The 18,907-nt window shown below is 42.9% G+C and overlaps 1 protein-coding gene across 1 annotated transcript in view; it reads left to right on the top strand.

The window, feature by feature from the left end:
* Positions 1–18,907, top strand: part of LOC124719691 (neprilysin-2-like) — a 170,261-nt gene that overhangs the window by 14,665 nt on the left and 136,689 nt on the right. The window contains exon 4 of the mRNA XM_047244899.1: positions 2,881–3,129. Coding sequence (XP_047100855.1) covers positions 2,881–3,129 — 249 coding nt within the window. The remainder of the gene's footprint in view (positions 1–2,880; positions 3,130–18,907) is intronic.

The raw sequence follows: 18,907 nt of genomic DNA, 5'->3' as shown, positions 1-18,907 counted from the left end.
TTCCAATGGAATGTTGTCTACTCCCGGGGTCTTGTTTCGACTCAGTTCTTTCAGTGCTCTGTCAAACTCTTCATGTAGTATCATATCTCCCATTTCATCTTCATCTACATCCTCTTCCATTTCCATAATATTGTCCTCAAGTACATCGCCCTTGTATAGACTCTCTATATACTCCTTCCACCTTTCTGCTTTCCCTTCTTTGCTTAGAACTGGGTTTCCATCTGAGCTCTTGATATTCATACAAGTGGTTCTCTTATCTCCAAAGGTCTCTTTAATTTTCCTGTAGGCAGTATCTATCTTACCCCTAGTGAGATAAGCCTCTACATCCTTACATTTGTCCTCTAGCCATCCCTGCTTAGCCATTTTGCACTTCCTGTCGATATCATTTTTGAGACGTTTGTATTCCTTTTTGCCTGCTTCATTTACTGCACTTTTATATTTTCTCCTTTCATCAATTAAATTCAATATTTCTTCTGTTACCCAAGGATTTCTACTAGCCCTCGTCCTTTTACCTACTTGATCCTCTGCTGCCTTCACTACTTCATCCCTCAGAGCTACCCATTCTTCTTCTACTGTATTTCTTTCCCCCATTCCTGTCAATTGTTCCCTTATGCTCTCCCTGAAACTCTGTACAACCTCTGGTTCTTTCAGTTTATCCAGGTCCCATCTCCTTAAATTCCCACCTTTTTGCAGTTTCTTTAGTTTTAATCTACAGGTCATAACCAATAGATTGTGGTCAGAGTCCACATCTGCCCCTGGAAATGTCTTACAATTTAAAACCTGGTTCCTAAATCTCTGTCTTACCATTATATAATCTATCTGATACCTTTTAGTATCTCCAGGGTTCTTCCATGTATACAACCTTCTTTCATGATTCTTAAACCAAGTGTTAGCTATGATTATGTTGTGCTCTGTGCAAAATTCTACCAGGCGGCTTCCTCTTTCATTTCTTAGCCCCAATCCATATTCACCTGCTATGTTTCCTTCTGTCCCTTTTCCTACAGTCGAATTCCAGTCACCCATGACTATTAAATTTTCGTCTCCCTTCACTATCTGAATAATTTCTTTTATTTCATCATATATTTCTTCAATTTCTTCGTCATCTGCAGAGCTAGTTGGCATATAAACTTGTACTACTGTAATAGGTGTGGGCTTCGTATCTATCTTGGCCACAATAATGCCTTCACTATGCTGTCTGTAGTAGCTTACCCGCATTCCTATTTTCCTATTCATTATTAAACCCACTCCTGCATTACCCCTATTTGATTTTGTGTTTATAACCCTGTAGTCACCTGACCAGAAGTCTTGTTCCTCCTGCCACCGAACTTCACTAATTCCCACTATATCTAACTTTAACCTATCCATTTCCCTTTTTAAATTTTCTAACCTACCTGCCCGATTAAGGGATCTGACATTCCACGCCCCGATCCGTAGAATGCCAGTTTTCTTTCTCCTGATAACCACATCCTCTTGAGTAGTCCCCGCCCGGAGATCGGAATGGGGGAGTATTTTACCTCCGGAATATTTTACCCAAGAGGACGCCATCATCATTTAATCATACAGTAAAGCTGCATGCCCTCGGGAAAAATTACGGCTGTAGTTTCCCCTTGCTTTCAGCCGTTCGCAGTACCAGCACAGCAAGGCCGTTTTGGTTATTGTTACAAGGCCAGATCAGTCAATCATCCAGACTGTTGCCCTTGCAACTACTGAAAAGGCTGCTGCCCCTCTTCAGGAACCACATGTTTGTCTGGCCTCTCAACAGATACCCCTCCGTTGTGGTTGCACCTACGGTACGGCTATCTGTATCGCTGAGGCACACAAGCCTCCCCACCAATGGCAAGGTCCATGGTTCATGGGGGGGAGAGATAGAGAAAAAGAGAGAGAAATAGGGTTTGTTCTGTGTTTGCAAGTAAGAGGAAGTGTGGAGGTATTTGAAAGGGAGAGAGACTAATGAAGTGTGTGCGTAAGTGTGCCTGTATGTGTGTGTGTGTGTGTGTGTGTGTGTGTGTGTGTGTGTGTGTGTGTGTGTGTGTAAGAGAAAGAAACATAATATTATATATCCTGAAGGTAGATATAGAGCTACATGTCACCACAGCTTTTTAGTGTGTGCCAAAAGCAGTCGCCAAATCCCATGGGCCTGTCACCTTCTGATGTAGCATGAAAACAACCAGCAGTGAAAATTAAGGTACTGACTGAAGGCATGCTATTCGAGGGCAGTCAAATGAAAACTGAACATCCCCAACAATGGGACCATGGAATGGTTCCATTCAAAAGTAATCACCAAACACATTAAGACATTTATCCCACTGGGAGACGAGACGACTGATTCCTGTTTCATAGAACACAGTCAGCTGCTGACAGATCCGCAACTGCACCCACTCTTTTACTTCCTCACCCGACTGAAACCAATGATGATGGGATGTCTTACTTCAGGTCGCCAAAGATGTGAAAATCACCCACTGAAATGTCCGGGCTCTACAGAGGACGTTTCAGGAGACGTCAGTCTCAGCCAGACAAGGAAGGGCAAGACTGGCTGCAGTTGTGGATCCGTGAGTAGCGGACCGTATTCAATGAAACAGGAATTGTCTTAACTCATGTGGTGACTACTTTTGAATGGAACCGTTCCGTGGTCCCATTGTTGCGGGTAATCGGTATTCATTTAACTGCCCCTTGTGCATATATCTTAAATGAACAGCAGTTGTAGAAGCACAGCGCAGAAGCAGCCTTCTAATTATTAAATTAGTGTGAATCTCTCATGGTATATGTTGCCCCTCAGGATAATGAATCTCTTTATAAAACATCTGCTGCTCCAGTCAGTAAGTCTTCCTAAAGCACTGCGTTGTCAGTGAACGATCTGTGGTGTGGTGTCTGCCCCGACAGCGTCCGAGGTGCTCGATTATCTGGACCCGTCAGTGGACCCCTGCGAGGACTTCTACCGGTACGCGTGCGGCAACTACCTGCTCACCACCGACATCCCAGATGATAAATCTTCGGTGAGCACCTTCTCGGCTATCGAGGACCAGCTCCACGAGAAGCTGCGCACTGCCGTAGAAGAGGAGGAGCCTGGAGCAGCCGTCCCCAGAAGCTTACAGCTGGTTCACGAGCTCTACAGCGCCTGCATGAACAAGAGTGAGTTGTAGAGCTCAGAAATAAGAGTTCGTACAAGCCTAATGTTGCGGGCTGTATGCTTCACAAATCAGTGTGTCACTGTTACATCAATGCTGTATGCTCTTCCTTCCTCGAATATTGACAAGTACAAAAGCTGTGACACTGCAGTCGCTTTATGTTCGTCGACTCATTCTTACTGAAGTGAGCAGGACTGTAAGGCTAGCCGTGATGTGGAGTAGATTATCTTGCTGTTGTAAACTAACATTGACAAGGGGGAATGATCGATTGTTAGGATCAGATGGCCCTCAATAAAGCTGTGTTTTGGGATACTGAGGAATATGTCAGGTGAAAATTAAGTGCTGCAGCATATACAATCACAACAGGCTGAGTGATGTCTGGAATAAGTTCTGTGGCGTAGTCTACACCTGAAAATACATACAAATTTCATCCAATACAAACAAAATTGCTCTATTCTTATTTATTCCACCTTGTAATCTTACCTTTCCACACATCACCATTAAATTTCTCTTAGTCCATTATTTTCAAAAGCTTCGAGAGGCGTAAGATATACGAAAGAGAAACTTGTTACTTATCTTCGTTTTCTCTTCTTGGTGTTGGTTCCAGTTTTGCGTCTTGGGATACATTCTTACCCCTGAAATTTTGACTTTGTGGGTTCCAGATGACTAAATAACTGTTGAAGATTTGCCTGTGTATTTCTTGAATTTTATTTTTTGTTACATTATCAAATATCTCACCTTTTTTACAATTTCCACTTAATACTATAAATTACATTGTTAGTGCCGATCGTATAAATACGTCTGTCTCCATCAGAGGCATGCCCACTACTCCTACTAACATTGTGCAGAACTCATAATATTCCAAAGAGTTTAAAAAGCGAAAGAGCTTACAAATTTTCTTGACAAAAGGAGATTTATCACCAAGTTATAACATTATTTTATAAATGACTCGAGAAATAAATTTAATAATTACCATTAGATTGTGCAATTAATAATATGAATTAAGTATGCCAGATATTTCTAAAAGAATAATTTTAGCTGCATCGCTTGTAACAACTTAATTTCTTTTTATACATTTTAGTCTGAAATTTAATGCATTGTATACAACATCAAATGTATCGCCTACTTCTGTTAACAAAAAGGTAATGATAGAGGAGGGTGTCTCATTACAATATCCCCCTCACAAAATTTGGAAACAGGGTGTTACAGCATTTTGTGACAGACTATAAGGTTTGCAAATGCTGTACAAAATAATGCCCAGCATAACATATATATATATATATATATACATATATATATATATATATATATTCCTGGAAATGGAAAAAAGAACACATTGACACCGGTGTGTCAGACCCACCATACTTGCTCCGGACACTGCGAGAGGGCTGTACAAGCAATGATCACACGCACGACACAGCGGACACACCAGGAACTGCGGTGTTGGCCGTCGAATGGCGCTAGCTGCGCAGCATTTGTGCACCGCCGCCGTCAGTGTCAGCCAGTTTGCCGTGGCATACGGAGCTCCATCGCAGTCTTTAACACTGGTAGCATGCCGCGACAGCGTGGACGTGAACCGCATGTGCAGTTGACGGACTTTGAGCGAGGGCGTATAGTGGGCATGCGGGAGGCCGGGTGGACGTACCGCCGAATTGCTCAACACGTGGGGCGTGAGGTCTCCACAGTACATCGATGTTGTCGCCAGTGGTCGGCGGAAGGTGCACGTGCCCGTCGACCTGGGAACGGACTGCAGCGACGCACGGATGCACGCCAAGACCGTAGGATCCTACGCAGTGCCGTAGGGGACCGCACCGCCACTTCCCAGCAAATTAGGGACACTGTTGCTCCTGGGGTATCGGCGAGGACCATTCGCAACCGTCTCCATGAAGCTGGGCTACGGTCCCGCACACCGTTAGGCCGTCTTCCGCTCACGCCCCAACATCGTGCAGCCCGCCTCCAGTGGTGTCGCGACAGGCGTGAATTGAGGGACGAATGGAGACGTGTCGTCTTCAGCGATGAGAGTCGCTTCTGCCTTGGTGCCAATGATGGTCGTATGCGTGTTTGGCGCCGTGCAGGTGAGCGCCACAATCAGGACTGCATACGACCGAGGCACACAGGGCCAACACCCGGCATCATGGTGTGGGGAGCGATCTCCTACACTGGCCGTACACCACTGGTGATCGTCGAGGGGACACTGAATAGTGCACGGTACATCCAAACCGTCATCGAACCCATCGTTCTACCATTCCTAGACCGGCAAGGGAACTTGCTGTTCCAACAGGACAATGCACGTCCGCATGTATCCCGTGCCACCCAACGTGCTCTAGAAGGTGTACGTCAACTACCCTGGCCAGCAAGATCTCCGGATCTGTCCCCCATTGAGCATGTTTGGGACTGGATGAAGCGTCGTCTCACGCGGTCTGCACGTCCAGCACGAACGCTGGTCCAACTGAGGCGCCAGGTGGAAATGGCATGGCAAGCCGTTCCACAGGATTACATCCAGCATCTCTACGATCTTCTCCATGGGAGAATAGCAGCCTGCATTGCTGCGAAAGGTGGATATACACTGTACTAGTGCCGACATTGTGCATGCTCTGTTGCCTGTGTCTATGTGCCTGTGGTTCTGTCAGTGTGATCATGTGATGTATCTGACCCCAGGAATGTGTCAATAAAGTTTCCCCTTCCTGGGACAATGAATTCACGGTGTTTCAATTTCCAGGAGTGTATATGTAGAAGAGTAGGATTACAGCACGCGTACGGGATTGCACTCTTTCACTGGTGCCTCCAAACTCCGTTATCGGTGCGTAACGTAACCAAGGTCAACCGGTCCCTATATAACCGGGAAGTGCACGCCAGCAGAACCATTCTGCTGTGAGCTCTGTGTGCAGCAGCATTGAAGCACTATGCCACGTCGTCGTGTCTATCGTCAATGCCACCACCGCATGCCTGTGTACAAACACATAATTAGTCTGGAAAATAAACTTGGAACAAATGGCACTCCACAATCTGTTATTCTCAATGGACCTATATTCTTTCGTGGTTGTCGACTTAATTTCTCATTGGATGTTGCAACTGGAGCACTGTGAAAACGCTTCGCTACCTGGATTAGACTCTTTCGCCAACCGAGATGTCATCGCTTACATCTCCCATGAGGCACCGCCTTATCGTAGCACTGTCCGTGTGGGCGGGAGAGTTTGTGTGCTCCAAGGAAGCTGAGAGCTATATCGGCGGTAGTGTAGCTACTGGCAGGTCCAACCTAGCCGGGCAGGTCTCAGCAGAGGAGCCAGACAAAGTGTGCCTCACAACGCCTCGTCTTATATCCTATATCCTATATATCCTATTCCCTACTCTCTCCTCAGTTACCATTTCTTTTCTTTCTCTAATTACCTTGACACACCATTGCCTTGTGGTTGGTCTCGGGAGGGATGAAGGCTAAGGGAGAAAAACCTGAAAGAAAATCTGGAGTGGGGCCCCAAAGGCTGTTGGAAGGCGTACTACGTCCCCTTCCGGCAGCTCCTGCAACCGAAGTGATACCAGACGTATTGGCCTGCCTTTCCTCTGGATATTATCATTTAGGTCGAGAGGGAGACCGTGATGATTGGGCAACTCACGAGTCTTCGTATTTATCGCTCAGGCTTGCAGTATCCTGGAGAGGACACTTCAGCGGCATCCAAGGACTTCGGCACAACACGGGAAGAGGCAGTTACCGGTTATAAGCTCTGTCTGATTGGCGTAAGACTCGAGTGCCAGGGGCCACTTCCGACGGTGGGAGAGATCATTGCATCTCATTGGACAGCTACCGCCCGCCTCAAGCTGGGCAGCCCCCAGCCGATAAGGGGCTGTCCCGCCACTATCCGCCTGCTTCAAGGGGTGTGTGGAGCTTAGAAGTAATCTTCGACAACCGGGTTGATATAGTACACCTACCAACAACAAAAATGAAATAATAATCACTATTTCGTATTGCCACCTGGAAAGTTAGGACCATGTGTCCAAGGTACATTGACGATGCCCAAGAGGTTGATTTCATTCGTAAGACTGCCGTAATTGACGGAGAGCTCCATCGTTTGAATGTAGACATCGCGGGACTGCAGGAGACGCGGCTTCCAGATGCGGGCTCTATCAGGGAGGATAATTACACATTCTTCTGGAAGGGTAAGTCTCAAGACGAGCCAAGACTTCATGGTGTAGGATTTGCTGTTAAAAACACCCTCCTGGACTGTACTGTACCACCATCCGGTGGAACAGAGCGAATTATTGCCTTGAAAATATGCTCCTCAAGTGGCACTGTCAACATCCTAAATGTGTACGCTCCCACCTTATCATCCAGCATGGAAGAGAAGGATCTGTTTAATGATTTACTCAGCGACGGAATAGGCAAGGTACTTAGCACCGAGACACTGTATATTCTAGGGGATCTCAATGCTAGAGTTGGATCAGATAACGACAAATGGCCGAATTGCCTGGGACATCATGGGGTGGGAAAAATGAATGAAAATGGCCAGAGACTGCTTGAAGTTTGCTGCTTTTATGGACTCTGTATTACAAACACATATTTCCAGCTTAAGGATCAGCACAAGGTGTCTTGGAGACACCTGCGCTCTCATCACTGGCATCAACTTGACTTAGTCATAGCTAGGCGTACTGGTCTCAAAAATGTGCTACTGACACGAAGCTATCATAGTGCTCTAGGCGCTCAGTCCGGAACCGCGGGACTGCTACGGTCACAGGTTCGAATCCTGCCTCGGGCATGGATGTTTGTCATGTCCTTAGGTTAGTTAGGTTTAAGTAGTTCTAAGTTCTAGGCGACTGATGACCACAGATGTTAAGTCCCATAGTGCTCAGAGCCATTTGAACCATTTATCATAGTGCTGATTGCAACACTGACCACGCACGCCCTGGTGGCGTGCACATTGAGGCTCACTCCTAAGAAATGTCACCACACTAAACCGAGAGATCGTCCCCGTATCAACACAGATCGTGTTCATGTCACACAAAGAAAGCAGGATTTTTCCAGTAATTTTGAAAGTGCTTTCCCAGGAAACGTGCAAGCTGAAAGGAATGTTGATAAGAAATGGGCAAAACTCTCGGGTTCAATCTACGACTCAGCAGTATTGGCCTATGGAATAAAAGGAAAAAGAAATAAGGACTGGTACGAGCAAAATTTGGAAGAAATGGAACCAGTCACTGAGGCTAAATGGAAAACCCTGCTTGCTTACAAAAGAAACCCAAAGGAAAGAACTCGAGATGACCTACGAAAAGCAAAGAACAGGGCACAGCAAACATCCAGGAGATGCGCAAATAACTACTGGCTGAATTTATGTGCAGGTATACAGAAAGCGGCCGATCCTAGGGATGCTAAGGCAATATACGATGGTATTAAGAAAACAAATGGACCAACTGTCAGAAAAACAGCTCCTCTGAAGTCCAAGATGGGTGAAGTCATTACTGATGAAGGCAAACAAATGGAACGCTGGGTTGAACACTACCTCGAGTTGTATCCAGCCGAGAATGAAGTTAGCAAGAATGCATGTGACGCCATCAAACAAATGCCAGTTGTGGAAGAACTAGATGCAATGCCTACTATGGAAGAACTTAGTAGAGAAATAGATTCTCTTGCTAACGGAAAGGCCCCAGGTGAAGATGGGATCCCTGCAGAGGTTATTAAGTATAACAAGTCTGTTCTTCTCAAACATTTATATTCACTTATCACAACCAGCTGGGAAGAAGGTTATGTCCCGATGAGTATGCGGAATTCGAGGATAGTTACTCTATATAAACAGAAAGGGAACAGAAGTGATTATAACAATTATCGAGGCATTTCATTACTAAATATAGCCGGGAAAGCTTATGCAAGAGTCATCCTAATGCGATTACAAATCTTAGCTTCCAGAATCTACCCAGAATCTCAGTGTGGCTTCAGTCCTGGCCGATCAACTGTACATATGATCTTCTCCTTAAGACAGCTACAAGAGAAATGTCGTGAGCAGCAGAGGCCACTTTATATTGCTTTCATTGATCTTGTTAAAGCGTTTGATTTAGTGAGCAGAAATGGGCTTTTCAAACTGTTCCAGAAGATTGGATGTCCACCTAAACTACTACCGATAATTGTCTCTTTCCATGAGAAAACACAAGCAACAATCTGCTTCAACGATAAAACATCAGAAGCATTCCCTGTTAATAGCGGTGTGAAACAAGGGTGTGTGTTAGCTCCTACATTATTTGGGATTTTCTTTTCCCTTCTGCTCAGATTTGCCTTTGAAGACTGTGAGGAGGGAGTGTATCAAGATACGAGGTCTGATGGAAATCTTTTCAACATTGCTCGCCTCAAGGTCAAGAGCAAAGTAAATACAGTTGTTATCTGTGAGTTCCCCCCCCCCCCCCGGCCCCCCGTGAACCATGGACCTTGCCGTTGGTGGGGAGGCTTGTGTACCTCAGCGATACAGATAACTGTACCGTAGGTACAACCACAACGGAGGGGTATCTGTTGAGAGGCCAGACAAATGTGTGGTTCCTGAAGAGGGGCAGCAGCCTTTTTAGTAGTTTCAGGGGCAACAGTCTGGATGATTGACTGATCTGGCCTTGTAACAATAACCAAAACGGCCTTGCTGTGCTGATACTGTGAACGGCTGAAAGCAAGGGGAAACTACAGCCGTAATTTTTCCCGAGGGCATGCAGCTTTACTGTATGGTTAAATGATGTTGGTGTCCTCTTGGGTAAAATATTCTGGAGGTAAAATAGGCCCCCATTCGGATCTCTGGGCGGGGAATACTCAAGAGGACGTCGTTATCAGGAGAAAGAAAACTGGTGTTCTACGGATCGGAGCGTGGAATGTCAGATCCCTTAATTGGGCAGGTAGATTAGAAAATTTAAAAAGGGAAATGGATAGGTCAAATTTAGATATAGTGGGAATTAGTGAAGTTCGGTGGCAGGAGGAACAAGACTTCTGGTCAGGTGACTACAGGGTTATAAACACAAAATCAAATAGGGCTAATGCAGGAGTAGGTTTAATAATGAATAGGGAAATAGGAATGCGGGTAAGCTACTACAAACAGCACAGCGAACGCATTGTTGTGGCCAAGATAGATATGAAGCCTACACCTACTACAGTAGTACAAGTTTATATGCCAACTAGCTCTGCAGATGACGAAGAAATTGAAGAAACGTATGATGAGATAACCGAAATTATTCAGATAGTGAAGGGAGGCGAAAATTTAATAGTCATGGGTGACTGGAATTCGAGTGTAGGAAAAGGGGGAGAAGGAAACGTAGTAGTGAATATGGATTGGGGCTAAGAAATGAAAGAGGAAGCCGCCTGGTAGAATTTTGCACAGAGCACAACATAATCATAGCTAACACTTGGTTTCAGAATCATGAAAGAAGGTTGTATATATGGAAGAACCCTGGAGATACTAAAAGGTATCAGATAGATTATATAATGGTAAGACAGATATTTAGGAACCAGGTTTTAAATTGTAAGACATTTACAGGGGCAGATGTGGATTCTGACCACAATCTGCTGGTTATGAACTGTAGGTTAAAATTGAAGAAACTGCAAAAAGGTGGGAATTTAAGGAGATGGGGCCTGGATAAACTGAAAGAACCAGAGGTTGCACAGAGTTTCAGGGAGAGCATAAGGGAACAATTGACAGGAATGGGGGAAAGAAATACAGTAGAAGAAGAATGGGTAGCTTTTAGTGATGAAGTAGTGAAGGCAGCAGAGGATCATGTGGCTATAAAGACGAGGGCTAGTAGAAATCCTTGGGTAACAGAAGAAATATTGAATTTAATTGATGAAAGGAGAAAATATAAAAATGCAGTGAATGAAGGAGGCAAAAAGGAATACAAACGTCTCAAAAATGAGATCGACAGGAAGTGCAAAATGGCTAAGCAGGGATGGCTAGAGGACAAATGTAAGGATGTAGAGGCTTATCTCACTAGGGGTAAGATAGATACTGCCTACAGGAAAATTAAAGAGACCTTTGGAGATAAGAGATCCACTTGTATGAATATCAAGAGCTCAGATGGAAACCCAGTTCTAAGCAAAGAAGGGAAAGCAGAAAGGTGGAAGGAGTATATAGACGATCTATACAAGGGCGATGTACTTGAGGACAATATTATGGAAATGGGAGAGGATGTAGATGAAGATGAAATGGGAGATATGATACTGCATGAAGAGTTTGACAGAGCACTGAAAGACCTGAGTCGGAACAAGGCCCCCGGAGTAGACAACATTCCATTGGAACTACTGACGGCCTTGGGAGAGCCAGTCCTGTCAAAACTCTACCATCTGGTGAGCAAGATGTATGAAACAGGCGAAGTACCCTCAGACCTCAAGAAGAATATAATAATTCCAATCCCAAAGAAAGCAGGTGTTGACAGATGTGAAAATTACCGAACAATCAGTTTAATAAGACACAGCTGCAAAATACTAACACGAATTCTTTACAGATGAATGGAAAAACTGGTAGAAGCAGACCTCGGGGAAGACCAGTTTGGATTCCGTAGAAACACTGGAACACGTGAGGCAATACTGACCTTACAACTTATCTTAGAAGAAAGATTAAGGAAAGGTAAACCTACGTTTCTAGCATTTGTAGACTTAGAGAAAGCTTTTGACAATGTTGACTGGAATACTCTCTTTCAAATTCTAAAGGTGGCAGGGGTAAAATACAGGGAGCGAAAGGCTATTTACAATTTGTACAGAAACCAGATGGCAGTTATAAGAGTCGAGGGACATGAAAGGGAAGCAGTGGTTGGGATGGGAGTAAGACAGGGTTGTAGCCTCTCCCCGATGTTATTCAATCTGTATATTGAGCAAGCAGTGAAGGAAATAAAAGAAAAATTCAGAGTAGGTATTAAAATCCATGGAGAAGAAATAAAAACTTTGAGGTTCGCCGATTACATTGTAATTCTGTCAGAGACAGCAAAGGACTTGTGAGAGCGGTTGAACGGAATGTACAGTGTCTTGAAAGGAGGATACAAGATGAACATCAACAAAAGCAAAACGAGGATAATGGAATGTAGTCGAATTAAGTTGGGTGATGCTGAGGGAATTAGATTAGGAAATGAGACACTTAAAGTAGTAAAGGAGTTTTGCTATTTGGGGAGCAAAACAACTGATGATGGTCGAAGTAGAGAGGATATAAAATGTAGACTGGCAATGGCAAGGAAATCGTTTCTGAAGAAGAGAAATTTGTTAACATCGAGTATAGATTTAAGTGTCAGGAAGTCATTTCTGAAAGTATTTGCATCTATTGTAGCCATGTATCGAAGTGAAACATGGACGATAAATAGTTTGGACAAGAAGAGAATAGAAGCTTTCGAAATGTGGTGCTACAGAAGAATGCTGAAGATAACTAATGAGGAAGTATTGAATAGGATTGGGGAGAAGAGAAGTTTGTGGCACAACTTGACCAGAAGAAGGGATCGGTTGTTAGGACATGTTCTGAGGCGTCAAGGGATCACCAATTTAGTATTGGAGGGCAGTGTGGAGGGTAAAAATCGTAGAGGGAGACCAAGAGATGAATACACTAAGCAGATTCAGAAGGATGTAGGTTGCAGTAGGTACTGGGAGATGAAGAAGCTTGCACAGGATAGTGTAGTATGGAGAGCTGCATCAAACCAGTCGCAGACTGAAGACCACAATAACAACATCTGTGAGTTGTTATATGCGGACGATGCAGCTCTAGTAGCGAACACAGAAGATGAGCTGCAGTATATAATCAACAAATTATCAAATGCCTGTGAAAAATTTGGTCTGCTCATCAGCCTTCAAAAGACTAAGATCATGGCGCAGAGCACTACCAACCATCCATCCATCAGCACTGATGGCAATCCTCTCCAGGTAGTTGATGACTTTACCTACTTGGGATCCACAATATGTAGCAACTTGTCCATGGACACTGAAATTACTAACAGAATCTGTCATGGCTAGATTGAAAAACAGAGTATGGAACGACGGACTGCTTACCACAAAAACTAAATTAAAAGTCTACAACGCTTGTTTTATAATCTGTGAGACATGGACAACTCTTTTTAGGCATGAATCTCGACTCAACAGCTTCCATCTCCGCTGTCTCCGGAAGATCCTTCAGATCTCTTGCAGAGATAGAGTACCCAACACCGAAGTCTTTCATCGTGCAAGCACAACCAGCATCTTGGCACTCCTGAGTCATCGACGTCTAAGATGGTTGGGACATGTCAGGCGCACGGATCCTGAACACCGAAACAGCTGCTGTACGGTGAACTTCAGGAGGGTGTGAGGCCAGTGGGACGACCGCATCTTCGTTTCAAGGATGTCTGCAAGAGAGACCTGACCGAGACCAGAATCAATACAAGTCGCTGGGAAAGCATTGCAGATGACCGTGACAAGTGGGGAGCAACTGTGCGCGACGGCGTCAAGCTCTCAGAGGACGAACGCACACAGGAACAAATCAGGAAGAGGACAAAGAGGAGAGACAGAGCGGCTTCTGTTCGAAGTCCCTCAGCTTTCACATGTCCAAACTGTAATAGGGACTGCCACTCTCGAGTGGGGACTTTTTAGCCACAGCAGACGCTGCAGACTCTGAACCAAGCATGCTACATCATCATCCCTCAAGGATGGACGGATGCCTTTAAAATATAGAAGTATCTGATACATAAAGTATTACAGAAAACATAAGATAAATATCTACTCTACAAGTCATAATCTATACATATATCAGGATATGATATTGACATTTTCAGACCTGTGGAACATACTGTCACAAGACAACATTACACCACTAACTATAGAAATAATTACAAAGACAAGGTAAATTACTAGAATTACAATATTTAGGTTTAATCCATGGAATCAAACCCTCAAAATCTGCAAAACAGAAAAGAAAAATTTCAAAATGGTTCAAATGGCTCTGAGCACTATGGGACTTAACATCTATGGTCATCAGTCCCCTAGAACTTAGAACTACTTAAACCTAACTAACCTAAGGACAGCACACAACACCCAGTCATCACGAGGCAGAGAAAATCCCTGACCCCGCCGGGAATCGAACCCGGGAACCCGGGCGTGGGAAGCGAGAACGCTACCGCACGACCACGAGATGCGGGCAGAAAAATTTCAGAGCCTAAGTGTATGACGAGTGAGCTGACTCGAAAAACTCACAATGACTGGTACAGACCGGAATAATATACTCAATCATGAGTAGGAATCAATCAGCCACATAAGCTGTAGTATTTAAGGATATGCTGACTCATGAGAGAACAAAATAATGGAAAAATATTAGGGCATGAGTTTACGATGGGGACTGATCCATGAATTCAAACCACACCAGGCACAAACCAGCAAAATATGTTTCGATACATTAAAATTAATAACGTCCATAATCATATGTTCAATTCTATGCAAAGAGTAAATGCAAGAAACATCTAGCCTCAATCGATGGTTTTACATTCTCCTTGAGTACACACACACACACACACACACACACACACACACACACACACACACACACACACACATCTGTCCACAACCTAAGTTCCAATCAGATATAGTATAGCCATACTCAGGATAAATACAGGTAAACAGAGTCATAGTTAGCTTTGAATGAAGACACAGTCCAGTAGCTTGAGAACCAAAATCAGAGTATGAAAGCAGACATGTATACATCATGCTTTATTGTCTGTACTAGTAAATGTCTTCCACACTATTTACTAATTGTCCATACAACCTAACCTATGTACACTAAGACCTAGAAGATTCATTTACAAATGATAAAAAAATACATACTGATTTAAAGTTACTTAATGTATTGGAAAGTCGATCTCCCAACTTGAGGGAAAAAAAACACATGCATTTATGCTGAATAACACTGTCTTTAGCAGTCTTGGCTAACAATTTACAAATATCGTTCACAACACAGATCCAGTCGACAGGTGCTCGAGTATGTTACCCAGCACTCACAATCTCTTGAAAGTCGACTGGACCAGCGGGGTACAGCCATGCAGCAGTGTGGGGAGCGGATTCGCCCAAATCTTTCAGTTTCCTCCGTAGAGTTCTCATCACATGCTCCAATGGGTAGGTAACTTCCTGTCTAGCAATTACATCAAAGCCTGAAACATTGTTTTGTATACTAAATATGCTGTTCAGTACCTCTTTCACATCACACGAGATATGTTCTCCTTAGTAACTTTTCAAAGTCCTTTATATAGGATTTATGTCAGGTGTGAAACATTAATAAACAGTTGATGAAGGTTTATCGGGTCTTCAGCCTTCTCCCTTGTTGAGCTTCTGACCAAAATTTGTTTAAATAACTTTTCTCGAAGCTCTGATAAGTTTCCTACTGACTTAAATTTAGATTTACCCAAGACAGAGCTACGCCTCCAAGACATCTTTTAACAAATTTAATTTTTTGATCGTCACTCATGCCTGACACAAAAGTATCTCTACTCTGACGTCATCAACATTTTTTGCTTGTTGTGCAGATTAGGCCACGAACTCATTTTCCAAAACAATAAATTTATTTTCTAATACATCTACTTTTTCATTCTAACTTTTTAATCCCTCTGGCAACCCACCTTTTTGTTCTGAAACCTGATTACTAAGTTGGTCTATGCGGAATTGTACCCTGCTCATTTTATCGTTGTTTTCAGTTCATATTTCCATTAACTGATCAGTAACTGCACTCAATTTTACCAGAATCAACTGCATCCAGAGATACATTCTTGTGCCTAAATTTTGGCTTAGTGGTTTCAAGATGACTAAATAACAGTTGAAGATTTGCCCGTGTATTTCTTGAATTTTATTTTTTGTTACATTATGAAATATCTCACCTTTTTTACAATTTCCACTTAATACTATAAATTACATTGTTAGTGTCAACCATATAAATACGTCTGTCCCCATCAGAGGCATGTCAAATACTCCTACTAACGTTCAGCAAAACTCAAAATGTTTGAAAGAGTTTACGAAGTGAAAGAGCTTACAAACTTTCTTGACAAAAGGAGAATCATCACCAGGGTATAACATTACTTTACAAATTTAATAATTAGCGTTAGATTGTGCAATTAATAATATGAATTTTAAGTATGCCAGATATTTATAAAAGAAGAGTAATTTTAGCTGTATCGACTGTAACAACTCAATTTCTTTCTACACATTTTAGTCTGAAATATAATACATAATATACAAAATCAAATGAAATTCTGTTGGTGAAACAGTTGAGAATGTTCACGTATACTAGATTTGGGATTAATTCTGATATCAGCTACTTCTATTAAAAAAAAAAGGGTAATGCTAGATGAGGGTGTTCCATTACAACCTCCACCATGAGAAGACATAAGTGTTACATGAAACTAAAACTGTGCACAGAGCAGTGTCACTGTGATGCTACTGCGACAAAACAGTGCTCTATTCCTCAGTGTTGTTAGACATTCTCTGAATAGATATTAAATTTTAGAGCAGTATTCGAAAGTGTTTGATACTTGTACATATATATAGATATGTACACATATACATGTACATACATAATTGTGCATATATACATACTTGTACACACACACACACACACACACACACACACACATATATATATATATATATATATATATATATATATATATATATATATATATATCGAGTTATATTGGGTGACAGTATGGATGTATGGCCTATTCCGAAAGGTTTCCGAGGTAGAACACATTTAATATCACTTTTGTACATTTTGCTTGAATAACTCAAGAACTGCACCCTCAAGCGAAAATTTATCACAGTAAAAAAATTGAACTATAGTACATTTCCTACAAAAAGTGTTCCTATTTACTTTTCTCTAGGACTAATGGTTTATGCGAAGAGAGTGCGAGATTGTTGAAAAACTTGCTGGATGTGCATATGCTGTAGCTTACGTAGTCTTGTAGGCCAATTTGAGGCAGTTTCCTGACTTGATAGACCACAAGTGTCTTGCATCAAACTGTTCATCTCAACTTGCTCTACACTACTATGGTACATTGTAAACAGTGACAGAAAAGGATAGTTGCTGCATATAGCATAGATGCTGACTCACAGACAGGCACAACAGAAAGACTGTCACACAATAAGCTTTCACCTAACAAGGCCTTTGTCAAACACAGACAACAGACAGACACACATACACACACACACACACACACACACACACACACACACACACACACACACACACACACACATTACAACAATCTGCCTATCTGCGACTCAGCATCTCTGTCATATCGTGGGTAGCAACTATTGTTTTCATAATATTATTACATTCCGTCATGAATTTTCCCAGATGATTGACTGATATATGTATATATATGTGCCCCTGCTACTACTGAAAAGGCTGCTGCCCCTCTTCAGGAACCATACATTTGTCTGACCTTTCAGCAGATAACCCTCCATTGTGGTTGCACCAATGGTATGGCTATCTGTATTGCTGATACAGGCAAGCCTCCCCACCAATGGCAAGGGCCATGGTTCATGGGTGGGAGGGGGGGGAGAAGTATCATCTTAATAAATCAAATTCTGACTATGGAACCTGTTGATGCTGTTAGTCCTCTTCACATTTATCCTTCAATGTGACAGACAATTTCCACACAATAGATGTATTGGCAGAGATGTTTTTAACACATATCTGCATTTTGGATCCAAAATCATGTCGCCATCATTCTGTGAATCCATTGCACGCTAAAGTGTGTTCATCCAAGGAAGGCGGAAGCAGCCACTAGGTTCCATGTCTCAATAAAATGGCATACGAGGCAAAATTTGTTGTCCTAAATAAGCAGCATGTGTGACTGTGTCCCGCACAGTTTGAACTGGAGCATTGTTGTGGCACAGACACCCGCCTCCTTTCACAGCTTCCTGCGACACTTTGTCTTGACAGCCTCCTGTAACTAGGTCAGGAGATTTCCATACTACCCCACTCTCATGGTTTGCCCTTTTTCATAATCTGTTAGGATCACATGCTGGCACTCCCAAGAGACTCTCTGCATCACATTGCACATGATGGTGTATCCAAATGTTTCCACTACTTGCTTTACTCATTTGTGATGGACTCATAGTAACTTACCAAGCACTCGTGCACAGAGATAGGACAGCAAAGAGCCTGACACAGTTGTTGCCTCGATTCCCAGGCCTTTTGAACGGATGCCTGGAGTCGCGGAACTGGCGGGCTGTGACATTTGTCGTGTTCAACACGTCGCGGAAGGTGCTGAATTGTGATCTGTGACTGATGTTCATTCTTTTCCACCATAACATTACAGAGAGATGGTCTACTAATTCGATCTGCGTAAGTCTGTCTTGTCTTTCAGCACCCAAGTCACCTGTTCACAGTGTATCTGATGGTACATTGTTGGTATACACTTCCCCAAACTGAGCATTGTTGTTGCTGCACTATTCTGTTCTGGCTCCTCCAGTGGCATGTTATGGTACTGAGCATGGGAATTTCAATATGAACCCCAACTACATACATTTATCTTCAAACAAATAGTTAGGTAATTTTATTTTTAGAATATGACAATAGTAAATTTATGCTTACTACTCATAATCAAATATGAAATTCACCTTAAAGTTTTCATAAATAGATACTTGACAGCTTTGTTGTGAGTGACATCACTAATTAGTATATTTTTGGGACCTCAAGATCATGCAAAGCGCCCTTAACATAGCAGCCTATGTAGCACCATCACACTGATGTTGGACGCTGTGCTTGCTTACAGGCAGGGTATAATTGGGTGGTAAGGGGAGAGATGATGGAGGGGAATTAGTGGATGCTCATTGTCAAAGCATG

This window comes from Schistocerca piceifrons, chromosome 11, assembly GCF_021461385.2.
Source record: "Schistocerca piceifrons isolate TAMUIC-IGC-003096 chromosome 11, iqSchPice1.1, whole genome shotgun sequence".
Taxonomy (NCBI): domain Eukaryota; kingdom Metazoa; phylum Arthropoda; class Insecta; order Orthoptera; family Acrididae; genus Schistocerca; species Schistocerca piceifrons.
Note: the sequence above shows the minus strand (reverse complement) of the source record. Positions and strands in the feature narration are given on the sequence as shown.